We start from the raw sequence: 22,836 nt of genomic DNA, 5'->3' as shown, positions 1-22,836 counted from the left end.
CCAGCTCTGGGACCTCCAGCCTTTTTCCATTCTTTCTCTAAAATGCAGACAACAGCCTCCCCTCCCAGAGCTGATGGATCTGTGCCTCTTGTACCTGCTTGCCCAATAACCCTGAGTTTCTTTTCTTTTTACCTTGTCCTGTCTGCCGTCCTCCTGGCAGGAGGCCCTTAGGCAGGTAACCTCTGAGGCTAATCTTTAACATTTCTATGACTACAAAAATTGGATCTGTGCTTGTGAGATCTTCAAACAGGACTCCACCATTAGAGCCACCTGACTGCATGACCTGCTGGCAAAGTCCTTGGGAAAATCGACAAGTTTACAAACTGTCAGTGTTTACACAGTGAACGAGAGCTTCATAAACTGCAGACAACTGGAACTCTCTGATCAAGGTACAGATATAAGATGGTGAGAAATCCCTGTGTACTCCTCAACACAACCCTGGCGCTTTAGGGAATGCAGGTGTTCTGTGCAGGGAAGTTCCCATGACTGTGAGATAAGATGTGTTGACTACCAGGATTTTCGCATTTTCCATCCTGACTGCTTTAGCGAACTCCTGTCTTAAACACATGTGCCTAGTTCCATCTCCATGGAGATGGCTTTTTTAACCGACTAGGACATTCCACTTGTGACTCACACCCTCTGGGGCACACCGATGAGCTCCATTTTCCACACCTGCAGCCAAGGAGTACTGTGGGTCACAAACCAACCAAATCAAATAGGTTTGAAGCCGGGAGAGAAGAATGCTTCTCAGCTTCATCTCAGCGGGAGAAACGGGTAGAAAATGCAGCTCAGGCCCAAACAGCCTTTGGCGTGAGGGTCCTAGAAAGGAAGGGGAAGGTCCTCAGGTCCCCAGAAGTAATGGAAGTGTCTGATTCACAGCTCTGAGTTCAGATTCTGCTGGGGGCTAGCCTGGAACCATTCTGTACCCCAGTAGGGCTAGCCTAGAACCACATTGTGAAGCCTGGAGTGTTTTACCCTAAGTCACCTGGAGTATGGGAAGAAAACCACATTTCCAGACACCAGGGAACAAGACATTCTCTGTCCCAGAGTGGAATGAATCAAATTGATTTAGTGCTGGGGACCTGAGTGACATTGCTAATAACAAAGGAATAACAACAATAATAATGAATATAACATGTTATGCTTGCACTGGGCTGTGCAAATGAGTTTACTGAATGAAATCTCATCCTTTGCCTCAACTTATTCTCCCACAACCCTGTGGCAGGCCAGGAAGAGATTCTTACTTAGAACACAAGCTTCAGGGGGCCAGGACTTCTTTATTTTTTATTTTATTTTTTTGAGATAGAGTCTCACTCTGTCACCCAGGCTAGAGTGCAGTGGTGTGATCCTGGCTCAATGCAACCTCCACCTTCCGGGTTCAAGTGATTCTCCTGCCTCAACCTCCGAGTAGCTGGAACTACTGGTGCACACCGCCACACCTGGCTAATTTTTGTATTTTTAGTAGAGACGAGGTTTTACCATATTAGTCAGGCTGGTCTTGAACTCCTGACCTCAGGTGATCCACCTGCCTCGAACTCTCAAAGTGCTGGGATTACAGGCCTAAGCCACCATGCCTGGCCAGGGCGTCTTTAAATGTCAGACATAATTTTAAACATATGCATATATGCCCATTTTTTCTGGGAGACAGTCCATGGTTTTTTATCTGTTCTCAAAGGACTCCGTGACTTAAAATTAAGAACCACAGGCCGGCCGGGCGCGGTGGCTCAAGCCTGTAAATCCCAGCACTTTGGGAGGCCGAGACGGGGTGGTTCACGGAGCGGGCCAGGAGATCGAGACCATCCTCGGTCTACACAGTGAAACCCCGTCTCTACTAAAAATACAAAAAAACTAGCCAGGCGAGATGGCGGGCCGCCTGTCAGTCCCAGCTACTCGGGAGGCTGAGGGCAGGAGAATGGCGTAAACCTGGGAGGCTGGAGCTTTGCCAGTGAAGCCGAGATCTCGGCCACTGGCACTCCAGCCTGGGCTGACAGGAGCGGAGACTCCGCTCTCAAAAAAAAAAAAAAAAAAGCACAGGTCCGCGGTGTGGGGTGGCTCATGCCTGTAATCTCAGCACTTTGGAGGCCAAGGGGGCGCGGATCGATGAGGTCAGCGAGTTCGAGACCAGCCTGACCAACATGGTGAAACCCCCGTCTCTACTAAAAACACAAAATTAGCCGGCGGGCGTGGTGGTGCCTGGCCTGTAATTCCAGCTACTCGGGAGGATGCAGAGAGGAAAATGGCTTGGAACCCAGGGGCAGGAGGTTGCAGTGAGCTGGATCATGCCACTGCACTCCATCCTGGGCAACAGGGAGCCAGGGGGACTTTGTCTCAAAAAAAAAAAAAAAAAAAAAAAAAAAGAACCACAGTCCCTTGTGAGGACAAGGGCTATGTCTCATTTGTGTTCTGGCACACAGCAGGGGTGAGTGGATGAGCCAAGCCCATTTTACAAGGAAGGCAGCCAAATTCACATTAGAATTTAATCAGAAATATCTGTAAAAACATAAGGAGAGAAACCATATATTTCCTAAAGATCTTAATTGAACTTTGGGTACTTAGAACACAGAGACTGTTTGGCCAGGCGTGGTGGTTCATGCCTATACTCCCAGCACTTACAGCTCCAAGGGGCTTACAGTCCTCTGAATCTAAGCCCAGGGCTTGTGTACTGCAAGCTGCTGCGTCTGCTAAACTCCCCCACCTTGGCAGCTGTGCAGCTGGGAGGGAAGAAAGGCCTTTCTTCCTTTGCTTGGAAGGGAACAGAAGCAATGGTGATAGGAAGCCTCGGGGTAACCTAGTGGTCATGCTGGGCTGATGTGTTCAGGGCTCCTGTGCCTTCTCTGTTATTCCTGGCACAGACAGTTGGCATCATGGCCACAGTAGGGGGCTGAGGCACTGGGGGGCCCCTCAGGCTGAGAACCGGGCTGGAACAAACCAAATTATAATGCACAAACAACATCACCCTCAGCCTCAGAGCAGGAAAATAATGCCAGATGGTATCTAACAGCAGCTGGTGATCTCCATCCCGGCCCACGCAGCACCAGTCAGCCTCAGGCCAGTTTCTCTGGGAGCTGAAGGGCAGTCGGCACCAGCAGGAGGCCAGGCTCCCCTGACCCTCATTGCAGGCCCTAGCATGGCTTGCACCTCCGCCTGAGACACCCAGTGGCCTGGAAATGCTCACCCATTGTTAGACTCACCTTCCCTGACTTTCCACCCCTGGCTCCCAGGGCCCGCTGCTTTTGTCCAAAGCACTCAGCAACGAGACGGGGTTGTTTCTAGCTGGTGTCCCCCACTAGCCTGGAAGCACATGAAGTGCAAGGTCCCAAGGTGGCCCCATATACACCTGTCAGATGGAGGAGGGAAAAGGGCAGGGACCTAGTGTTCTTCCTGAAAGTAGAAGGAATGGACAGGTCGAATTTGGCTGGTCAGAAGGTAAGGAAGGAGGGAGAAGACACTCTGCGGGAGGCCCCCCGCCAGCAGAGAAGCAAGACCTAGCCACGCATTCCTGGGTGATGTCAAGAAACGGGAAGATCAGTGGTGGCCACTCTGCTGATCCCTCTGCAATGCCAGCTGATGCTCTGGAAAGAAGGAACCAGCCTACTCCCTCCAGACCCTCAAGGACCAAGCAGCTGCCAGGGGGCAGCCTTTGGCAGAGGCTGAGCCCTTGGACGTCGGGCTTCTCCAGTGGACTTCTCCAATGGGTGACAGAGAGCATCGCAGATCTAACGCCCTGTTGTACAGTGAGCCAATCTGAGTCATTTGGCTGGCTCTTCTGCCACTTAGGAGCCTCTGGACCTTGATCTGGCTCAGAAAAGGGAAGAGCAATAACGGAATTCACACTACACATTTAGTAAGTGCTCACTGTAACCACGTTCGAGGCTCTTGGTGCTGGAGACTGGAAAGGCACTGTCAATGTAAGCTGGTGTGGTCATGACCCCGAGTCTCCCAGTAAACACTATTAATTACAGAGAAGCAGCCTGGAGTCGGCCAGGCGCCTATTTTGGAGTCACTTACTAGCTGTGTGCCCTTCAGCAGGTAACTTGACCTCTCTGAGCATCAGTTTTTCCATCTGTGGACTGGGCATAACCACCATCCTTCCTTTGTCACATAGTTTCAAGGACTAGATGAAATGAGTATAAAAGCCGCCAGCCCAGGGCCCTGACTGAAGCCTGGTGGCCATCCCAGCCTCCCCAGCAGCCAGTGCTCAAGTTACCTGCAGCTCGGCTGCCGTCACTTTGTGGTAGATGAGCTCCTCGTCTCGGCGCTTCTCCTGTGGGATGGTGATGTTGGCCAGTGCCGTCTCAAAGTCCAAGATCTGCTGCATCTGGGGCCGGATGGCCTCCTCGTCCCCGCCACCCAGCAGCTTCCCCAGCTGGACCATGTAGTTCAGATATCCGGTCAGCACCTGCAGGGCCCATACCCCAAACTGTCAGTGGCTGCCCCCTACTATCCACTGGACAAGGGTTGGGGGGGCTTGGCCAACTGAGTCTGGCACAGGGAGCCAGGGGACTGCACAGTGCCCCCAAGACACTCGTGGGGCCAGGTGTGGTGGCTCACACCTGTAATCCCGGCACTTTGGGAGGCTGAGGTGAGTGCATCACCTGAGGTCAGGAGTTTGAGACCAACCTGGCCAACATGGCAAAACCCCATCTCTACTAAAAATACAAAAATTAGCTGGGCATAGTGGCGGGCGCCTATAATCCCAGCTACTCAGGAGGCTGAGGCAGGAGAATCGCTTGCACCCAGGAGGAGGAGGTTGCAGTGAGCCCAGATCACGCCATGGCACTCCAGCCTGGGTGGCAGAAACTTTGTCTGAAAAAAAAAAAAAAAAAAAAAAGGAATAAAGACACCCGTGGGAGACACAGCTTTGAGAATGATCTTGGGACCGTGTCTCTCCTCTGCTTCCCTGCAGCCTCCAGGAGAAAGCCCAAAGTCTTGGCTCATCTCACAGGTCCCCAGCTGGGCTGGTCCCTGTCTTCCAGGGCTTGTCCTGGGGCTGTCTTTCCATTCTTAGAATGTACCTTTTCTGACCACCCTCCACCCGTGTTCCAGGATCTGAATTAGGTCCCCATGGGAGACTTTCTCAGCTCCCCTTTCCCTTAGTTAAATAATACCTGCCTCCCCGACCAAACCACAGGCCCCATGGGACGGAGGCTATGGTGGTCTTGTCTGCCACCATCTCCCCAGCATCAGGCACTCTGTGGGCAGCTTGGTCAAGTACATGCAGACGGAAGAATGAAAGGACAGATGAGTGAGTTCCAGGCGAGATCGCCCCAAGAGCACCACAAGAGGCAGGCCAGGGAGAGGGAGAGCCGTGGGCTTCGGAGCACGTGGATCCGGATGTGAATCTCAGGCTTATCATTTACTGGCTATGTGACCTTGAGCAGATCACTTAGCATCTCTGAGCCTGATTCCCTCTTCTGTAAAAGGCCAGACAAAACTAACTCCTGTTGGACAAATGAGGCAAATGAAGCTCAGGATCCGCAGGGTTAATGGGAGGGTCACAGGTGATGTACAAAGGGCCAGGCGCCCACAATGCGGGCAGCTAGAGAGCGGCTGCCTCTGCCTCTCTCTAGAACCAGGACAAATGATACCTGTGTCTCGCCCCTTGTGTCCACGATGCCTGAGTGACAGCCAGCCTAGGGGTGTTCCTCCCCTGCCAGGGTCTGCCTGTTTCACCCATCACGTCACTGACACCCCGGGCTCCCCTAGCTTCAAAGACCTGCACAGGTGTGAGTGTGGACACTGAGCAGGAAGGAGCATCCTGGGAGGCGGGCTGGGGAGGGGAGAGGCGGGCTGGGGAGGGAGAGGTGCGCTTACCTTCTTGTTTTCAGTTTTGTTCAGGTAATAGTCCCTCGAGGGCAAGCCCAGGCCAGACTGGTCCACCTGACGAGAGAAGCAGGCATGAGAGGGAATTCGTGTTGCAATGCGTGTCTCCACTGCACGGCCTTCTGCCCTGAGAATGGCTGGTACATGGCAGCAGAGACCCAGCTCAGGCCCCTGCAGAAGCAGGACTGCTGGCTACAGTCACTGAGAAGCCCACTCAGGGATGGGATGATACATTCCTGCCTGTACACGTGGCCCCCCACAGGGCTCCTGGGCTCCTCAGAAGGGCTGGACAGAGCCACCCTCCTTTTTTAAACACCTCCTCGCCTCAGCAAAGTGCCTCTACCTCCCCAACACTTTCCAAGTGGTTAAGGGTCACTTAAAAGCTGTGTGATCTTGGCCACGTTACTGAACCTTTCTGATTCTCAGGTTCCTTATCAGGAAAATAGAGAAAATAAAACCTAACCTTCAGAGCTGGAATGGGGATTCAAGAAGATAGTGCTGGTCAAGTGCCTGCCAAGCAGGAGGGGAGGGTCAATTTCTGCTTGCTACTATTGGCGCCCATGGCCACATCTTGGCATACCTAGGACGGGTGTTACTGCAATCCATTTGATTTATAGGGTAACTGTAGCTGTGAGAGATTAAGGCACTTGCCCGTGGTCACCCAGTGAGTGAATGGTAGAGATGGGCTGGGAACTCAGCCTTTAGGATCCCCAGCCTGGGTTTCTCACTTCTGCATCAGAGGTTGGGGCAGACCAGTGTTGGAGCTCCCCTGGGCAGGCTGACCCTCTGTCTGGGGCATGCTCTGACAGGGAGAGATGGATTCAAAACCATTCCAAGAAGAGTCACAAAGAGCAGACGCTAAGAAGGGGGAAACCAGGATGTGTGTTCAGCTGTGTCCAGGAGTTGACAATCGCCCTTGGGGTCCACGGAAACTCATCAGCACCCGAAGGTTCACCTCTGTGCAGTGCCCATCTACGCAAAGCCAGCAGCCTGCAAAGATCTCACCAATGAGGCCGGGCGCGGTGGCTCACGCCTGGAATTCCAGCACTTTGGGAGGCCGAGGCGGGTGGATCATGAGGTCAGGAGATCGAGACCATCCTGGCTAACACAGTGAAACCCCATCTCTACTAAAAAATACAAAAAAAATTAGCCAGGCATGGTGGTGGGTGCCTGTAGTCTCAGCTACCCAGCTACTCAGAGGCTGAGGCAGGAGAATAGCATGAACCCAGGAGGCGGACCTTGCAGTGAGCAGAGATCGCGCCACTGCACTCCAGCCTGGGCGACAGAGCGAGACTCCATCTCAAAAAAAAAAAAAAAAAAAAAAAAGAGATCTCACCAATGGCAATGGGGCCTCTGGAAATAACCCAGGCTCAGAAACTAGAAGACTGCCGTCCTACCCAGGGCAAGTCTCTCTCCTACGCCAGGGCCTGCTAAACTCAAAACAGGAAGAGGTCGTGCTCACACCCCCGACCGCTGTGTTTCAAGCTAGCTCACCTGGATCACGTTGCTGTTGGAGTTCTTGGAATCGGCACTGACGTAGACAGAGAAGAAGGGTGAGGTGCGGTAGTGGGCAGTGACCACCTGCAGGGTGTCCTGGAAGTTGTCCTTGGCCCAGGGACCTGTGATGTTCCAGCCCCCAAGCTGTGGGGAGGGAGAGCAGGCAGGGAAGTGATGAGGTGGCAGGGAGACCCAGATATGAATTCTGGTTCTGCAGCTGACTTGCTCTGTGGCCCTGCAGCAGTCACTTGACCTTTCTGAGTCTCAAGAGCAAAGGAAAGGATTGGTCTTCACTGGGGGTTTCCGACCCATGGGCTGGAGACCCACGGATGGAGCAAAGGCTTATCCTAGACAAGCCAGGCATCAATCCAGCCGCTCCCTGGGTGGCTGGGATGACAATGGGAAAGAGCCTTTTCCTGGTTCATGGTTTATATTTTGGATAACGAATTGTGTGAATGTGATTATATCAAAACATAAATTCAACTGTGCCTCTGGGGGAAAAAAAAGGCTCCACATGTTTAAGAAGGTTGGTAAACTATGGTCTACTTTAGTCTCAAAGTTGGGGTTTAAAAAAAATTGTTTTTGAGATGGAGTCTCACTCTTGTTTCCCAGGCTGGAGTGCAGTGGGGCCATCACAGCTCACTGCAGCCTCCACCTCCTGGGCTCAAGCGATCCTCTCACCTCAGCCTTCCAAGTAGCTATGACTACAGGTGTGTATCACCACACCTGGCTAATTCTTAAATTTTTTTGGAGAGATAGGGTCTTGCTATGTTGCCCAGGCTGGTCTTAAACTCCTGGCTTCAAGTGATCCTCCCACCTTAGCCTCCCGAGAAAGTTGGGATTTTAAAAAAATCTCCCTGGTCTTCCCTGGTTTGGCACATGGGACCTGTCCAGCAAGGAGGGGACTAGCACAGTCCCCAGCGTGTGCAGCCACCAACCCTGCTGCAATGCTTTCCTGGAGCCAAGCTAAGAGGCGAGGCGGTCCAGGGAACACGAGGCAGGCAGAAAACATCCACGGACACCTTCTGTCTGCACTGGGGAGTCTCGGAGTCTGGGAGGTGCCCAAGAAAGCAGGAAAGATGTCTTCCCCTGCTCAGGAGTAAGCAGGTATAGGAGAGTGGCCTGGGTCCCTGCTCACAGGGAGGGTTCTGGTTCTGGGCCCAGACTCTCTGTGGGTCTTTCTGGAACAGGTACACACCCCTCCACACACACACACATAACCCCTGAGGAAAAAGTAGCAGCAACGTGGAGGAATATTTTCCTTCTAAACATGGCCCCTGTCCCACACACAGATGCAAAGAGAGACACACAGACAGATGACAGACATCCACAACAGATGCTGACACACACCCTCACACAGACACATGCACAGACATCCCACCCACGCAGCTACACAATGTGCTCACACTCACATGCGCTCTCACACACTTGCTCTCTCTCTCTCTCTGTCTTCCTCTCGGTGCTACCGGTTGGAGGTATGAGGTGGGCCAGTGGTACCAGAGGACTGGAGTGGAAGCCAGGGGGCGGGTAGGCGGCATGGGCTGGGGCTGGGGAGGGAGAGCCTGAGGGACTCACCCTCTCAATCAACTCCATTAGAGGTTTGGCCCTGAGCTCCTCGATCCTGGTCTCGTTCATGCACGCACGGTAGTACACTTGCGCCTTTCTCTCTGCCTCGCTCACGCTGGCCGTGGAGTTTTCTGGAACAACACACAGTGGAGTTTGCAATGTGGCCCCACTTGCCCACTGGGTGGCTTTAGGGCAGTCCCTCTTTTCAGAGCCTTGGTGTTCTCAGCTGCAAAGGAGCTCTGACATCCGCCTGTCGGGGTGGTGGTGATGAATGCCATCACCACGGGTACGTGAGGGCCCCTGGGCAGAGCCTGGCAAGCTGGAGGCGCTCCTGAAATTTTGCTGACTGTAAAGAAGAGTCGTCTACCGTGTTTCTCTCCCTCTGCCGGTTGGGTTCACAGACGTGTCCCCGCGTTGACCGCACGTGCCCACCAGCAGGACAGCGTGCTTCCCCTGCGGATAATGTGTGGTACGAACACCCCTGCCTGGTGCATGGGACAGAGGCCAGTCCTGGTTTTCAGATACCGGATGACTTTTCTTGTGATAAAGACTGAAGTTGGATGGAAACTCAAAAGGCTCATTCATTTTGAATTTACTTTTTGCTTCCTCCTTGGAGGGGCTGGGCACGTTCACCAGGCTTATAGCCAACTCCTGGGGCCGTTTTCCACCACCCTTGCCAACTCCAGCAAGCAGCATCTCCCTTCTGCAGTGGCTTCTCAGACCTTATCCCGGACACCCTGGAGATTCCGTTCCCTTCTCCCTCACCTCAGTGCCCTGGTCCAGATGCCACCTGCTGAAGGCAATGCTCTGGTGGGTGCACCTGGTGAAGATGACCGCTTCCTGCTGCTCAAGTCCACCAGAGACCCACTAAACACTGGGGCTCTGTGCCCGAGCCTTCCTCTCAGAGCCCTGCTCCAGACTATGCTGGATTCTCCAACCCCCTCAATTCCATCTGTCCCTCTTGCCTCCTCTGGGACACTCCTCATTGCTTCCTCATTTCATGTTCATTCCACTCTGACCCTGAAGCCCCTTCCTTTGCCCCCTTCAAAGATCCCTCAAAGCCCAGCTCCTTCACAAAGACTTTCCTGGCAGAACTGTATCCATCCACCCGCTGCCCAGATACTAGATGCTTACTCTATGCTAGACCCTGTGCAAGCTGTGAGACACAAGAGAAACCATCCCTGTCCCCAAAGAGCTTCTGCATGGCACCCTGTTAAAATCCTACTCAACCTCAAGGCCTCCATGGGGACATCTTTTCAATGAGGCCTCTCCTAAGATGTTCATTCCCAGAGGCCCTCACCGCCCTGCGTACCTGTGTCCACCATTGGACCGTGAGCTCCCTGGGGCAGAAAGCAGGTCTTATTTATGCATGTAAAATTGAGAGCCCAGCCCTGTGCCTGGCACCCAGCAGAAACTCAAAGAAATGACCACAAGACACAACAGTGCTGTGAACAACGCACATGGCTATGGAACACAGAGGAAAGCCACTCCCTTCGGAGCGGTGGGGAGAAGGGGGTCTCCAGAGGGCGTTCCATTTGAGCTGGTTCTGCAAGTTGAAGTGGTTCACCAGGTGGAAGGGAGGGGAGAGGGCACTGGGTTGTGCGGAGCAGGACAGGGCAGTGTGAGGACAAGCAGGGATGCCTAAAAGGACAGGCGGGCTGCTTGGAGAAAAGAAAGCTGTCTGGTGTAGCCACTTGGAGCAAAGGACATGAGTCACTTCCTGGCCAGTCTTTCATCAGCTTTCCCAGCCTCACCCCGAGAGCTCCCTGCCCCCCGATTCCCACCATAAATAGCACCATGGCTTTCACTGGTCAGAGCATCAAGCCCCGGTCTTGCTGACTGGGGTGATGGCCCTGAAAGGGGGACGGGACCAGTTTGGGGCCAGTCTGAAGGAAGATATAGAGACAAGAGAGCCCCTTGAGAGACAGGGTCAGGGGCCTGAAAGAGGGGCTACGGAGGGTTCGCACAGCCCTGGAGACCACAGGCTACTGTGTTGCCAAGTGCTGGAAACATCTGCATGTCCCCCAGGCACCACGGCAGCTTGGAGAAGAGGACTCTGTGAGGGGAGGGCGGAAATGGGGAAGCTGGGATACAGAGGACCAGGGAGAGCAAAAGGGGAGTGCCTCGCCCCTCCCAGGGCCTCGTTCCTATGGCAACGCTCCCAGTGAAGCTCTTGGAAGAAAAAGCAGGAGAATGGTCATTGCTCACCAGGCCTCAGACACAGCGTCTCACCCTCTACATCTGGCTCCGGCCACAGCCCTGAAATGCCAGGGTCAGCCTTGGGGAAGGCACGCTGTGTGCTCTGGCCCATGAATGAGCCTGGCATCTCCCTCCCCCAAGGCCACCAAGATAAGAGGCCTAAAGAAAGGCTCCCAGGAGCAGCCTAGCTGTGCTAATCACAGCGAGTTCCGAGGCCTTCTTCCTAACACCTGTCTTCAAGCCCTGAATTATCACCAGGAGGCAGAAGGAGTGCCTCCTTCAGTAACAGCCTCCCTTGCTCCTTCGCTGAAAGGCTGCCCCAGGCCACGTTCAAACTCCATTCCTTTGGCCCCCCCACCACCTGGGTGCCAAGCTCACTTGCTTTCCCACATTGTTTACAAAGTTTCTTTTGCCTGGCAGCCGCCAGGCTGGGTGTGGGGGACAGTGGGCAACATAACTGGAGGCCTGTCCACGTGAGGCACGCAGCGTGGGGAGTGAGGCAGACGGCAGCCAAGGACTCACAGGAGCATCTGATTATGCACGGGGTGAATGCTGTGAGAACATCACAGAGGCCTTGAGCGGGAGGGCGGGAGGAGACCAGGAAAGCCAAGCAAGGCCCCAAGGAAGCTTCGCTTGAGCTTCGGGCTGAAGGATGAACTCAATGTGGAGTAGAAGGAGGGGCTGTGCGTGGGCTGCCCCTCTGCCATTCCATGTCCCTGCAGCCCCAGAACCAGCACTGGACAGGCACCTAGCAGGCCCCTAGCAACAGGTGGTGGCTGCAAGAACAGAGCCCAGTGTCCCTTTCTGCAGAGGAAGGACACCATACCTGGAGGATGAGAGGGTAATGAGGCCGGATGCCCACCTAAGATTTCCATCTTTTTTCCTTTCTTTTTTTTTTTTTTTTTTTTTTTTTGAGACAGAGTCTACCTCTGTCACCAGGCTGGAGTGCAGGGGTGCAATCTCGGCTCACTGCAACCTCCGCCTCCTGGGTTCAAGTGATTCTCCTGCCTCAGCCTCCCGAGTAGCTGGAACTACAGGTGCCTGCCATGATGGCTGGCTAATTTTTGTATTTTTAGTAGAGACAAGGTTTCACCATGTTGGCCAGGATGGTCTCGATCTCTTGACCTCGTGATCCGCCCACCTCAGCCTCCCAAAATGTTGGGATTACAAGCGTAAGCCACCACGCCCGGCCAAGATTTCCTTTTTTTAAAAGGATATCAGGCCGGTGGGGCAGGAGTGGACGGGATGAGGGGGCCCCACCAGGAGTTGATGTTCACACCCCTTCCGTGTGTGTCATGAGTATCCCCACTGCTGATGCTGGCTGGGGCAGGGGCCCTGGTAGAAGGTATGGTTCCTCTTCCTCCCCCTGGTTCCAGGAGCCCATGGGGACAACCCACAGCACACTCTCCCACCTCTTCTTTTTCCTCCTCACTCAGGGGGCACCTACTATCCTGCAGGCTCCAGGGGACAAGGCCCCAAGGGAGGCTGCCAGGCAGGAGGCTGCTGCAGGGGACCAGGTGAACAAAGGTGGGCGCTTGGCCAGGATGGTGGCAGAGAAGGGGGCAAGAAGTGTTTGGAACATGAGAGAAAGGAGAGCCAAGAATGGAGCCAAGTTTCCTTGGCCTGAGTGAGAAGCTGCTAACACTGGGGAATCGCAGCCTGAGGATGAGGGGTAGGCTTAGGAAGGAGCTTCAGTGTACACAGCTACTGCCTAAAAGCTCAGCTCCAGACACTCGAAGTTTGAGGCCTCTATGAGATACCCAGGGGGAGCCCTGGTCTGGGGAGTCTATAGAGTGAGTTGTCTTGAACTCCTTTTAGTCCAAATAGTCACTGGAATATACCAATTCCTTTTCTTTTTTTTTTTTTTTGACACAGAGTCTCGCTCTGTCACCCAGGCTGGAGTGCAATGGCACGATCTTGGCTCACTGCAACCTCTGCCTCCTGGGTTCAAGTGATTCTCCTGCCTCAGCCTCCCGAGTAGCTGGGATGACAGGCAACCTCCACCATGCCTGGCTAATTTTTGTATTTTTAGTAGAGACAGGGTTTCACTCTGTTGACCAAGCTGGTCGCAAACTCCCAACCTCAGGTGATTCGCCTGTCTTGGCCTCCCAAAGTGCTGGGATTACAGGTGTGAGCTGTCACACCTAGACCCAATTCCTCAAATTGGTCAGAGGGCTCTATATCATGCATCCTCAACAGGGGCAATAATGCCCCCAGGAATTTATTCTTGCAGGACAAAGCATCTTACTCTTTTTACTCTGTGTATATAGACTAAGAGCAGCAACAGACACTCAGAGTACCTGTGGCATTAACATTTCATGGAGGGATAAAATGATAACTGCAGGTTGAGAAATGAATGCCACCCTGGGTGACGGGCTCTGTGCTCCCACCTGTCTCCAGCTCCTGCCCCACACTCTTCTCCCCATGGCTGGATGGTCTCTTCTCTCCTTAACTCAAGCATCGGCTCAGACGTCCCTCCTGAAAAAGCTCATCCCTTCCTGATTGCTGCAGCTACAATGGCCTCTTCCCTTTCTGGCCCAGCGCCCTAACTTGATGTTTTTGAGTCTTTCTCTTTACAATCCTATCATGTATTTAGTCATTCATTTGTTTACTGTCTGTCTTCCCTGCTGGAATGTAACTTCCACAAGAAAAGACTGTCTTATTCCTATATAATCCCCAGCCCCGAGCAATGCCTGGCACACAGAAAGTGTCTGACGCATATAATCGGTGAGTGAGTAAAGGAATGAATGACAGAGAAAGATAGCACTACAGCCTGCAGGAGTGGCTGGGTTTCAAAGTGAAATGAGTGGCTCATGCCTGTAATCCTAGCACTTTGGGAGGCTGAGGTGGGCGAATCACTTGGGGTCAGGAGTTTGAGACCAACCTGGCCAACATGGTGAAACCCTGTTTCTACTGAAAGTACAAAAATTATTTGGGCGTGGTGGCGGGTGCTTGTAATCCCAGCTACTTGGCAGGCTGAGGCACAAGATTCGCTTGAACCCAGATGGCAGAGGTTGCAGCGAGCTGAGATCGTGCCACTGTACTCCAGCCTGGGCGACAGATCAAGACTTGGTCTCAAAACAAACAAACAAAACAAACCAAACCAAAAAAAAAAACAAAGTGAAATCAGGCAGAGACCTTTTTCTGAATAAGACAAAGGTCTCCAGGACTGTGCCAACCCTCCACAGCCCCTCGTTCAGGCCCCCAACCCTGCCTCTCAAGGGGTGCTCTTGTCTCGGTTATCCTTTTTCAGACTAGCCCCAGGCTGGCCCCGTCCCCTTTCGGGGCTGTCACTCTGAGTTCAACAAGACTGGGGCTTGATGCTCTCTGGTCTCCTTTAAGACACCCCTTGTTCATGTTTACTTCCCAGAAGATTTCATGGAGGCAAAGCAGCAGCCAACCCCCAACAGTGTGGCTCCCGGCACGTGCTGGGGACACATTTTGGAGATGGTGGCACTTCCGCGGCCCCAGTGGTATGAAGACCTTTTGGCAGCCTAGGGCCAGACAACAGAGCTCCACAATGCCTAGGTACTTCCTTCCAGGGACCCTGAGTTCCAGAAGCTTCCTCAGTTCCTACCCCAAAGTCCCAGAGAGGAAGACAGAGCACCATTTCATCGGCTGCTTCTTCCTCTGGGAGTTTTCATTGGAACGCTCTCTGCACATCACTCCTCAGGGAGGAAATGAATGCCCAGGCAGGTAGAGCCATGGGCTATGATAGGGGTGTCTGGGAATCCCCCACATGCTGCGGGAATAGGGGTATCTGGAAATCGTGCGGCCTCCCTTGATGCAGTGGGACCATCTGGCCAGGAGCCTGTGGGGCCCTGACTTCACACCAGGGCAGGACCAGTGTTTGTTTTAGATAAAACCAGAACCCATTCAGTCACAAGCCTCAGGAGCCCCATCCTGTGCTGGGGGGAAGGGGTGCTGATAAATGAGACGCCTTGCTCTGCAAAACAAAAAGAATTCCACCACCACCACCACTCACAGCGTCTACAGCAGACCCTGTGCTGCTGTCACAACCTCACCCTGGTCCCTGAGAGAGATATCACCATCCCATTTCAGAGACAAGGAAAATGAGGCCCAGGTGGGTGAAGAAACTGGCCTATCAAGGCAGAGCTAGTGGGTAGCATGCTGGACTTCTAAGCCTTCCTGAGAAAGTGAACTGCTTCCTCTGTAGATGGCCATAGGCATGGCTGTGCGTGCATCTTGTCCTGACAATTTCCACAGTGGCTGTTATCACACTCCATTTACAAGTAAGAGGTTGGGTAACTCGTCCAAGGTCGCAAAAGTGGCTGCAGCCAGGACTAGAGCCCAAGCCTTTTCCACTTCCCTGTCCTTTCCTGCAGGTTGGCTCAGAAAACCAGAGGTGAACCTGAAGCAGCCCAGCTGCCCCTAAGAAGCCCTGGACACTCCCTCCCATCCTCACATTGTTGAGTCAATGCTATAATTTGAATGTGTCCCCTCCAAAATTCAAGTTGAAACTTAATCCTTAAGGAGCAGTTTTAAGAGGTGAGGCCTTTAGGAAGTGATGAGGCCCTGAAGGCTCTGCCCTATGAATGGATTAGTGTCTTATAAAAGGGCTTGAGGGGGCCAGTTCCCCCCTCTTCAGTCCCTTATGCCATGTGAAGACACAGTTCATGGTGCCATCTTGGAAGCAGAGAGCAACCCTTAACAGAGACACTGAAAGAGCCTGTGCCTTGATCTTGGACTTCACAGCATCCAGAATAGTGAGAAATAAATTTCTGTTGTTTATAAATTATCCAGTGTATTAGTCTGTTTTCACGCTGCTGATACAGACATACCCAAGACTGGGCAATTTACAAAATAAAGAGGTTTAATGGACTTACACTTCCATGTGGCTGGGGAGGCCTCACCATCATGGTGGACGGCAAGGAGGAGCAAGTCACGTCTTACATGGATGGCAACAGGCAGAGACAGAGGCTGTGCAGGGGAACTCCGTTTTTAAAACCATCAGATCTTGTGAGACTTATTCACTATCACAAGAACAGCATGGGAAAGAGCCTCCCCCATGATTCAGTGACCTCCCACTGGGTTCTTGCCACAAAATGTGGGAATTGAGGGAGCTACAATTCAGGATGAGATTTGGGTAGGGACACAGCCAAACCGTATCATCCAGTCTGTGGTATTTGGTTACAATAGCACAAACAGACTAAGAATCAATCAATCCACATAACCATTCCCTAAACAGGAAGGCAGCACCCACTCCTGTAGACACCATACTGGATAGAAAGCACTCATGATGCAGATCCTGTCCATAGATGGCTTCCTTCCAATATGCACAGGAAGATCAAACTCAATTAGACAGCAGGTATTGGGAAAACATGTCAAAATAAAATATGAGAGATGTCACAGGGTGACATCATTAACTGCCACATCACCGACATGGACACATGTAATGCTATTGGAATACTGTGTGTGTATCTCCCAGGGAGACCAGAAGGCAGACTGCTAGTTTTTTCTTTACAGAATCTGTGTTGCTTGAATTGTCACAATGAGCATGCACTGATTTTTTTTTGTACGCATTCATCTTACAGTATAAAATACAGTAAAGCAAACACGACAGGTGCACAGTGTAATTGTAGCTCAAGCCTAGACAGGCCATTTGGTAGCCACAGAAGACAATGGGGGCAGCAGGTTTGAGAAAAGTCTCGGAGGCTTTGGAGGGGGTGGTGTAGGGAATCTAGCTGGTGGAATAATCCGAGCTACAAGCACAGTTGGAAAGCCCAAGGCAGGACCAAGTCTAAGGGCTGAAGGAGCTGGCTGTTTCCTTCCTCTGACGAGGTAAGGCCACCACTCCCATTTCCCCAAAACCTAGGAGGGCAGCCCATGCTGGCCACTTTGGGGAGTGGCAGAGTGAAGTGCGAGGCATCTGTGTGTCCTGCAGCTGAGGTCACCACCCCCAGCTCGCAGACTGCCCGGTCATGCCAAGGTGGCACCTGGCCTAGTTCGGCCCACTTGCTACAGATCTGCCTGGATTGCCTCTGAGGAGGCTAGCATGAATTCACCTGGCAGAGAAATGGCTTGCCCAAGGTCACACAAGCAGATGGTAACAGCTATCCTGCCGGACCAGCTGACACAATCCACACTGGCACTCTAAATGCCCCTTCTCCCCTCTCTGCCTAGAGGGAAGCCCTCCCCTCAGCAGGTCGGAGTGGCCTGGGCACCTCCGGCTTGTTCCCATGCCCATCAGCTCTGGCTCCTTTCCGAGGCCTGCTGGCTGACCCCTTTGTCTTGGAGAGGCTGAACCCAGCCTGGCCTTAAGCCCAAGAATGCACTGGCCCACACTCCTGCATTTTTTGGCCACCCACTCACCTGCCATCTGACTTTTCAGGAGTTTCCATGTATCAAAATCCCCAGGTATCAAGCCCAAAGTTGAGGGGCCATTTCCAGACTAGTTCCCAGGAGTGAGGCTTGGGGGAGAGGACCCCAGGATATGCCTTCTGGGGAAGCCCCTAGTCAATATGACATGGGGGTGACCCCAGCTCCTGTGTTCATTGGACCTGGGCTGGGACTTGGCTGGCCTGGGCTGAGAGCTCAGTGAAGCAGCCGCTGGGGAAAGGAGGCAGGCAAACCACACTTCTTGGCTGCTCTCCAAGCCAGCAGTGCCAACCCAGGGCCTCTCCCTGCTGAATCTGACAGTGGAGTGAGTAGAGAAAGAATACAAGCTTTGAGGCTCCACAAGTCTGGGTCTAATCCCAGCCTCACCATTTCCTAGGAAATACATTTCCTTCATATTCATGAGTCTCATCTGTAAAATGGGCAAATATAGCCTACTCCATGAGTTTACTATGAGAGTTCAATGAAACAATACAAGTGAGATACTCAGTGTGTCAAAGCTTCCTGATAACATAGCTTCCTGCACCTCCTTCCTGATAAATGGGTCTACATACCAGTGCTTCTCTAATAAATAAGCAATAATGACTCTGTTCTTTGCCCATCCCATTAACCCTTAGAGCATCCCTACTAATGATCTGAGTTTCAGTTAGTTCCCACTTTATAGGTGATGAGCCGAGGACCTAAAAATCTGGGTGACCTCTCTGCAGTCATACAGCTTGTTTGTAAGAAGTCTTGGTTGGAACTCATCTACCACCACCAAGGAGGGCAGCTGTGCTTTGCTGAGCACCTACTAGGTGCCAGGCTAGTATTCCGGTGTATTCTGGTGCTGAGCACTTTGAATCATCCCAGGCAAGTCAACACTCACAGTAAATGCACGTGTGAGGAGGCAACATTATCCCGACCGCACAGATAATCAAACTAAGTGGGAGAGAAGCCAGGTCACTTGTCCAAGGCCACACGGGTGATAAGCAGCTAGCACACCAGGATTGCTTGACTTCAAAACTCTGCGGTCTGGCCTCCTGGTATCACTGGACCCTGGACTCGGGGTCAGGGTTGAACGCATGATTCTGGGTTGTTCCATGGCCCGTTTGATGTAGCTCCCCACCCACGGCTTAATCCTCAGGAACAGCGGGGATGGACTCAATCTTGGCCCAGACCTAAGGTTCTCCCAATGAGAACCAGTCCCAGACCCAGTCAGATCAGAACCCCTAAGATGCACAAGAGCCCGTTCTGGGCCTCACTGGGAAGTTAGAGGGCCTGACCGCCATCCTGCCCTATCCCCTCTAAATGCTAACTGCTCCCCAGAGGGTGAGCCTCTCACCATTTTGGACTGGTGGTATGTCCTTGACAAAGTCACTTAACTTCTGGGAGCCTCAGTTTCTGCATCTACAAAATGGGAACAACAATTCTGAAGTCTGGGGTTGTGAGGATTAAGGAGGCAGTGGCTGTAAAGAGCCTGGAACAGTGCACAGCACGCGGCAGACCTCCGTGTCTCTCCTTCCTTCAGGACCTCAGGCTCTGCGCTCCCTGCAGGTTCTTGCAGGCACCGCGGAAAGGGAGCTATGTCTGTCCCTTGTACCTGAAGGAGGTGGTGTGGGACAGGGGAAAGGGCACACAAGGCATCAGACAAGTCTCAGCTCTGCCACTCACTGGCCTATCATGAGAACCTCTCCAGATCTTGCTTTCCTCATCTACCAATGGAGTGAACACCACCTTCCCAGATTCCACCCTGCAGGATCAAATGGGATGGCATCTCTCTGTAACCAGTCAAATGCTATGCAAAGGTCAAGGATGAGTAATAACACTTACATCAATACAAACAGCAGCCATCACGACATGCCAGGCCTAGGCATGGTTTAAATACATTTAAATGTATTTCCCATTTAATTTTCAAAATTCGGAGGAGGCATGGTTCCCACTGTACTAATGAGAAAACCAGCCAGGGAGGTGATATAATTGACCCAAGACCTCATAGTAAGTGGCAGAGTCCACATTTGAACCCAGGTCCTGGTGACTCTGAAGCAGAGGAACCGGCCCACCTTGTTATACTACCTGGACTAGGGGCCCTGCCAAGCCCCCGGCTGTGATGTTAGGCACTGGAGAAGGGACGTCCTTGAGTTCCAGTCTTGCAATGACAGACATATTTGCCTTTTAAGCATCTGGTTCTAAAATGAAAAGTTACACCCTCTTTCGAAAGCACTTTGGTGGCATAAGGCAGGCAGGGGACATCTCAGGCTGGGGCTTTGCTGCTTCAGATATACTGAGCTTCAACCCCAGATCCATACGCACCACCCTGCTCATCCTCAGGGAGTTAGGCGGAAGGTGGCTGCTGCTGCTGCTTTGGGAGCTGTGGGAGGCCAGGAGAAAGGGTGGGTGTGTTTTGCCTAGCTGCGGCTCTGCCCTGTGGGGCTAGGGCAGGAAAGAAAGAAAAGGTCTCCTTCACCTGGTTTGTCTACTTTCCCTGTAATCTAAAAGACTCAGTTGCCTTAAATTGATAAATGTCCATTTAGAATTATTTCCTGTCTCTTAAGATTTCTGTCCCTTTAAGAAGATCTGTCCCCTTTTGGGTATCTTCTATTGTACCTATCTACCTTTGAATAGCTTAACGGTTTTTAAAACAGTAAGTATTTGTGTGATCTAGGTTCTCTTGTTGATGGCTAAATTGACTGGCTTTTCAGAATCCAGCCTCTCCCAGCATTTAGGGTCCCAGGATGGAGCAGGGGACAGCAGGAGAGGGAGACAGCCATGGTCCCAGCTGTGGAGGGGTTCAGGTGAGCAGCTTTGTGGTGCAGCACGGGTGTTGTGATTTCACACCAGAGGAGGAGCCCAGTGGGCAGCTGGGAATTCAACAAACATTAACTAAGGATACAGCTGCAAACCAGACAACGTGGAGCTCTAATCTGAGGATAAAACCATCAACACAGGGGTGAACTAGAGGTGCCCAAGGCCTAGTGAAGTGCAAAGAGAACTCTGACCAGACGGCTTACCATGCAAGCCCGATCACCACGAGGCTAAGGATGATTCCCGCCTACACTGAATAACTAAGTCTCTGATAAGCTGTTGTTAGAACTTTCATTGGATCACAACCTTAGAATCTGATTTAGTGTGTTCAGTCCCGATCCCTTTTGCTCACAACTTTCAAAACTCACAGTCAATACTAGTCAAAAGCTATGACAAGCTTGAAGCCACAAAAGTAACGACCACAGCCACCAGTTCTTGTGTACACCCTACATGCCACACACACCATGCTAATGCTTTACACGTGAGAGCTCTAGTTCTCAAAACTCTGTAGCTTGGGTCTTATTAGTCTCATTTTACAGATGAAGAAACTGAGGCTCAGAGATACGTGACTTACTCAGGATCATACAATGAGTGAGGGCAGATATTCTAACCCAGATTCACCTACTCCCAAGTCTATGGTCTTCCATTCTGTCAGGCGCCTCTTTTCTTATTTTTTAGACAGAATCTCACTCTGTTGCCCAGGTTGGAGTGCAGTGGCGTGGTCTCGGCTCACTGTAACCTCTGCCTCCCAGTTTCAAGCAATTCTTCTGCCTCAGCCTCCCAAGTACTACAGGCGCACGCCACCATACCTAGCTAATTTTTGTATTTTTAGTAGAGACAGGGTTTTGCCATGTTGGCCAGGCTGGTCTGGAACTCCAGGTCTCAAGTGATCCACCCACCTCGGCCTCTCAGAGTGCTGGGATTATAGGTGTGAGCCACCGCACATGGCCCATTCTGCCAAGCTCCTCCTCTAAGCAGGTGTGGTTGGGAAGCTGGCTGGACCAGCTGACAGCTCCCTGCTGTGGCCCATTCCTTGGTCTCCATGCTAGATGCTTACCGAGGAGGTGCTTGATGATCGCCTGGTTGTGTTCCCAGAGGTTGCTGAAGGTCCCCCAGCGTGAGTGACCATCAGGGACTGGGTTGGCTTTGATCCAGCCCCCACAGGCATAGCTGAAGAAGTCCTGGCAGGGGTCCACTGTGGGGTCCATGGAGCTCAAGATGGAGCTGGTCACTGAGACACAAGCTTCGCTCAGGCACACAGAAGGGGATCCTGCAAGGGGTCAAGGACAAGAGGCCAGTGAAGGGCAAGCAGAGAAGAAGCAGGGAGGGCAGAGAAGGCGGCTTAGGGCCCAGGGGTCACATGTCCTACCCCGGCCCTGACCACACAGATTTGGAACTGAACAGTCACTAGACCCCTACAGATAAATGATTTCTGCCCATTTAAAATTTGCTGGCTTATAACACAAGACTTCTATTCAGCTGTCTAAAATCCTTCTTATGGCTAAAAGGTACCCAGAACCCAGGTGTTTCTCTTAATCAACCTTTTCCTCTGTAAATATTAATTGACTCTTTATTATTCCCTGATGCTCAACAAATTTATTCATGCATGCATGCATTCACTCAGCAAGCTAATGACTATCTTCCAGGTTCTTTGCTGTGTATAGAGTGCATGTGTGTGCGTGTGTGTGTTCTCCTGCATGAAAGTGTGCGCCCATGCCCGTGTGTGTGTGTGTGTGTGTGTGTGTGTGTGTGTAGGGTACTGGGGTACTGGGCATAAAAAGGCAGAGTCCTTTAATCCAAGACCTAACAATTCAGTTGGGGATATACACATAAATCAAAAGGGAACAGTAGGAGAAATGTCTGTCCTCCTTTCTGCAAAAATAAACTGAACGTTTACTACATGCCAAAAGGGTGATGTAGACAGTACGGATGATAAGACATAGGCAGGAGGAAAGCCTATTAGGAATAGAAGGAGGAAACAGGAAAAATCACTCCTGCGTACAAGCAGGAGAGTGCGTGACCTCAAGGAATCCTCAAAAACCCAAAGGCTGAACAACCCTAAGAGACTGGTTTGCCAGAAGCAAGAGGAAAGGGCCAGAGCCCAACCTCAATGTTGGCGGCTGAGCTCTCCCAAAGGACCCAAAGCCCGGGTGGCCTGCGCAGAGGCCTGGCCTGAGGCAGCAACAGGAAGCTGACTGTGCAGGACCGAGAATCACAGGCCCAGTGCCATCATCCATCCACCCAGGCTGTGCTGATGACCAAAGGGACTTCACTGAACGTGGCCATGCACTGGGCACTTTGCACACACTCAGGTTCTCATTTAACTCATTATTACAAGCCATCAGCTGCAGGCATCATGTCCCTGGTTAAAGATGAGGAAACTGAGGGAGTGAATGGAACAAGGTCGCTCAGCTATGCCGGAGGGAGGAGAGCTGAGAGCTGGGCCCTAGCCTGTCTCAGCCCAGCCATGCCAAGGCTGTTTTTCTGCTTTCCTTTACCACCTCTTTGCCAGTCATACCAGGGGCTGGTGCAGCCTGACTGCTGAGATCTGTTTCCCCACCACACAGGGAGGCAGTGAGGCAGAGTGGGCTTTGGAGGCCACCAGACCTGGGT

At 52.2% G+C, this 22,836-nt stretch overlaps 1 protein-coding gene across 1 annotated transcript in view; it reads right to left on the bottom strand.

Annotated features, from left to right (window-relative positions):
- ECE1 (endothelin converting enzyme 1) overlaps positions 1 to 22,836 on the bottom strand; it is a 77,733-nt gene that overhangs the window by 37,882 nt on the left and 17,015 nt on the right. The window contains 5 exon segments of the mRNA XM_017886499.1: positions 4,208 to 4,399; positions 5,815 to 5,880; positions 7,318 to 7,464; positions 8,896 to 9,017; positions 21,281 to 21,493. Of these exon segments, the coding sequence (XP_017741988.1) occupies positions 4,208 to 4,399; positions 5,815 to 5,880; positions 7,318 to 7,464; positions 8,896 to 9,017; positions 21,281 to 21,493 (740 nt within the window).

Source organism: Rhinopithecus bieti, unplaced genomic scaffold (assembly GCF_001698545.2).
Source record: "Rhinopithecus bieti isolate Rb0 unplaced genomic scaffold, ASM169854v2 scaffold_14826, whole genome shotgun sequence".
NCBI lineage: Eukaryota > Metazoa > Chordata > Mammalia > Primates > Cercopithecidae > Rhinopithecus > Rhinopithecus bieti.
This window is presented reverse-complemented; position numbering and strand designations above follow the sequence as displayed.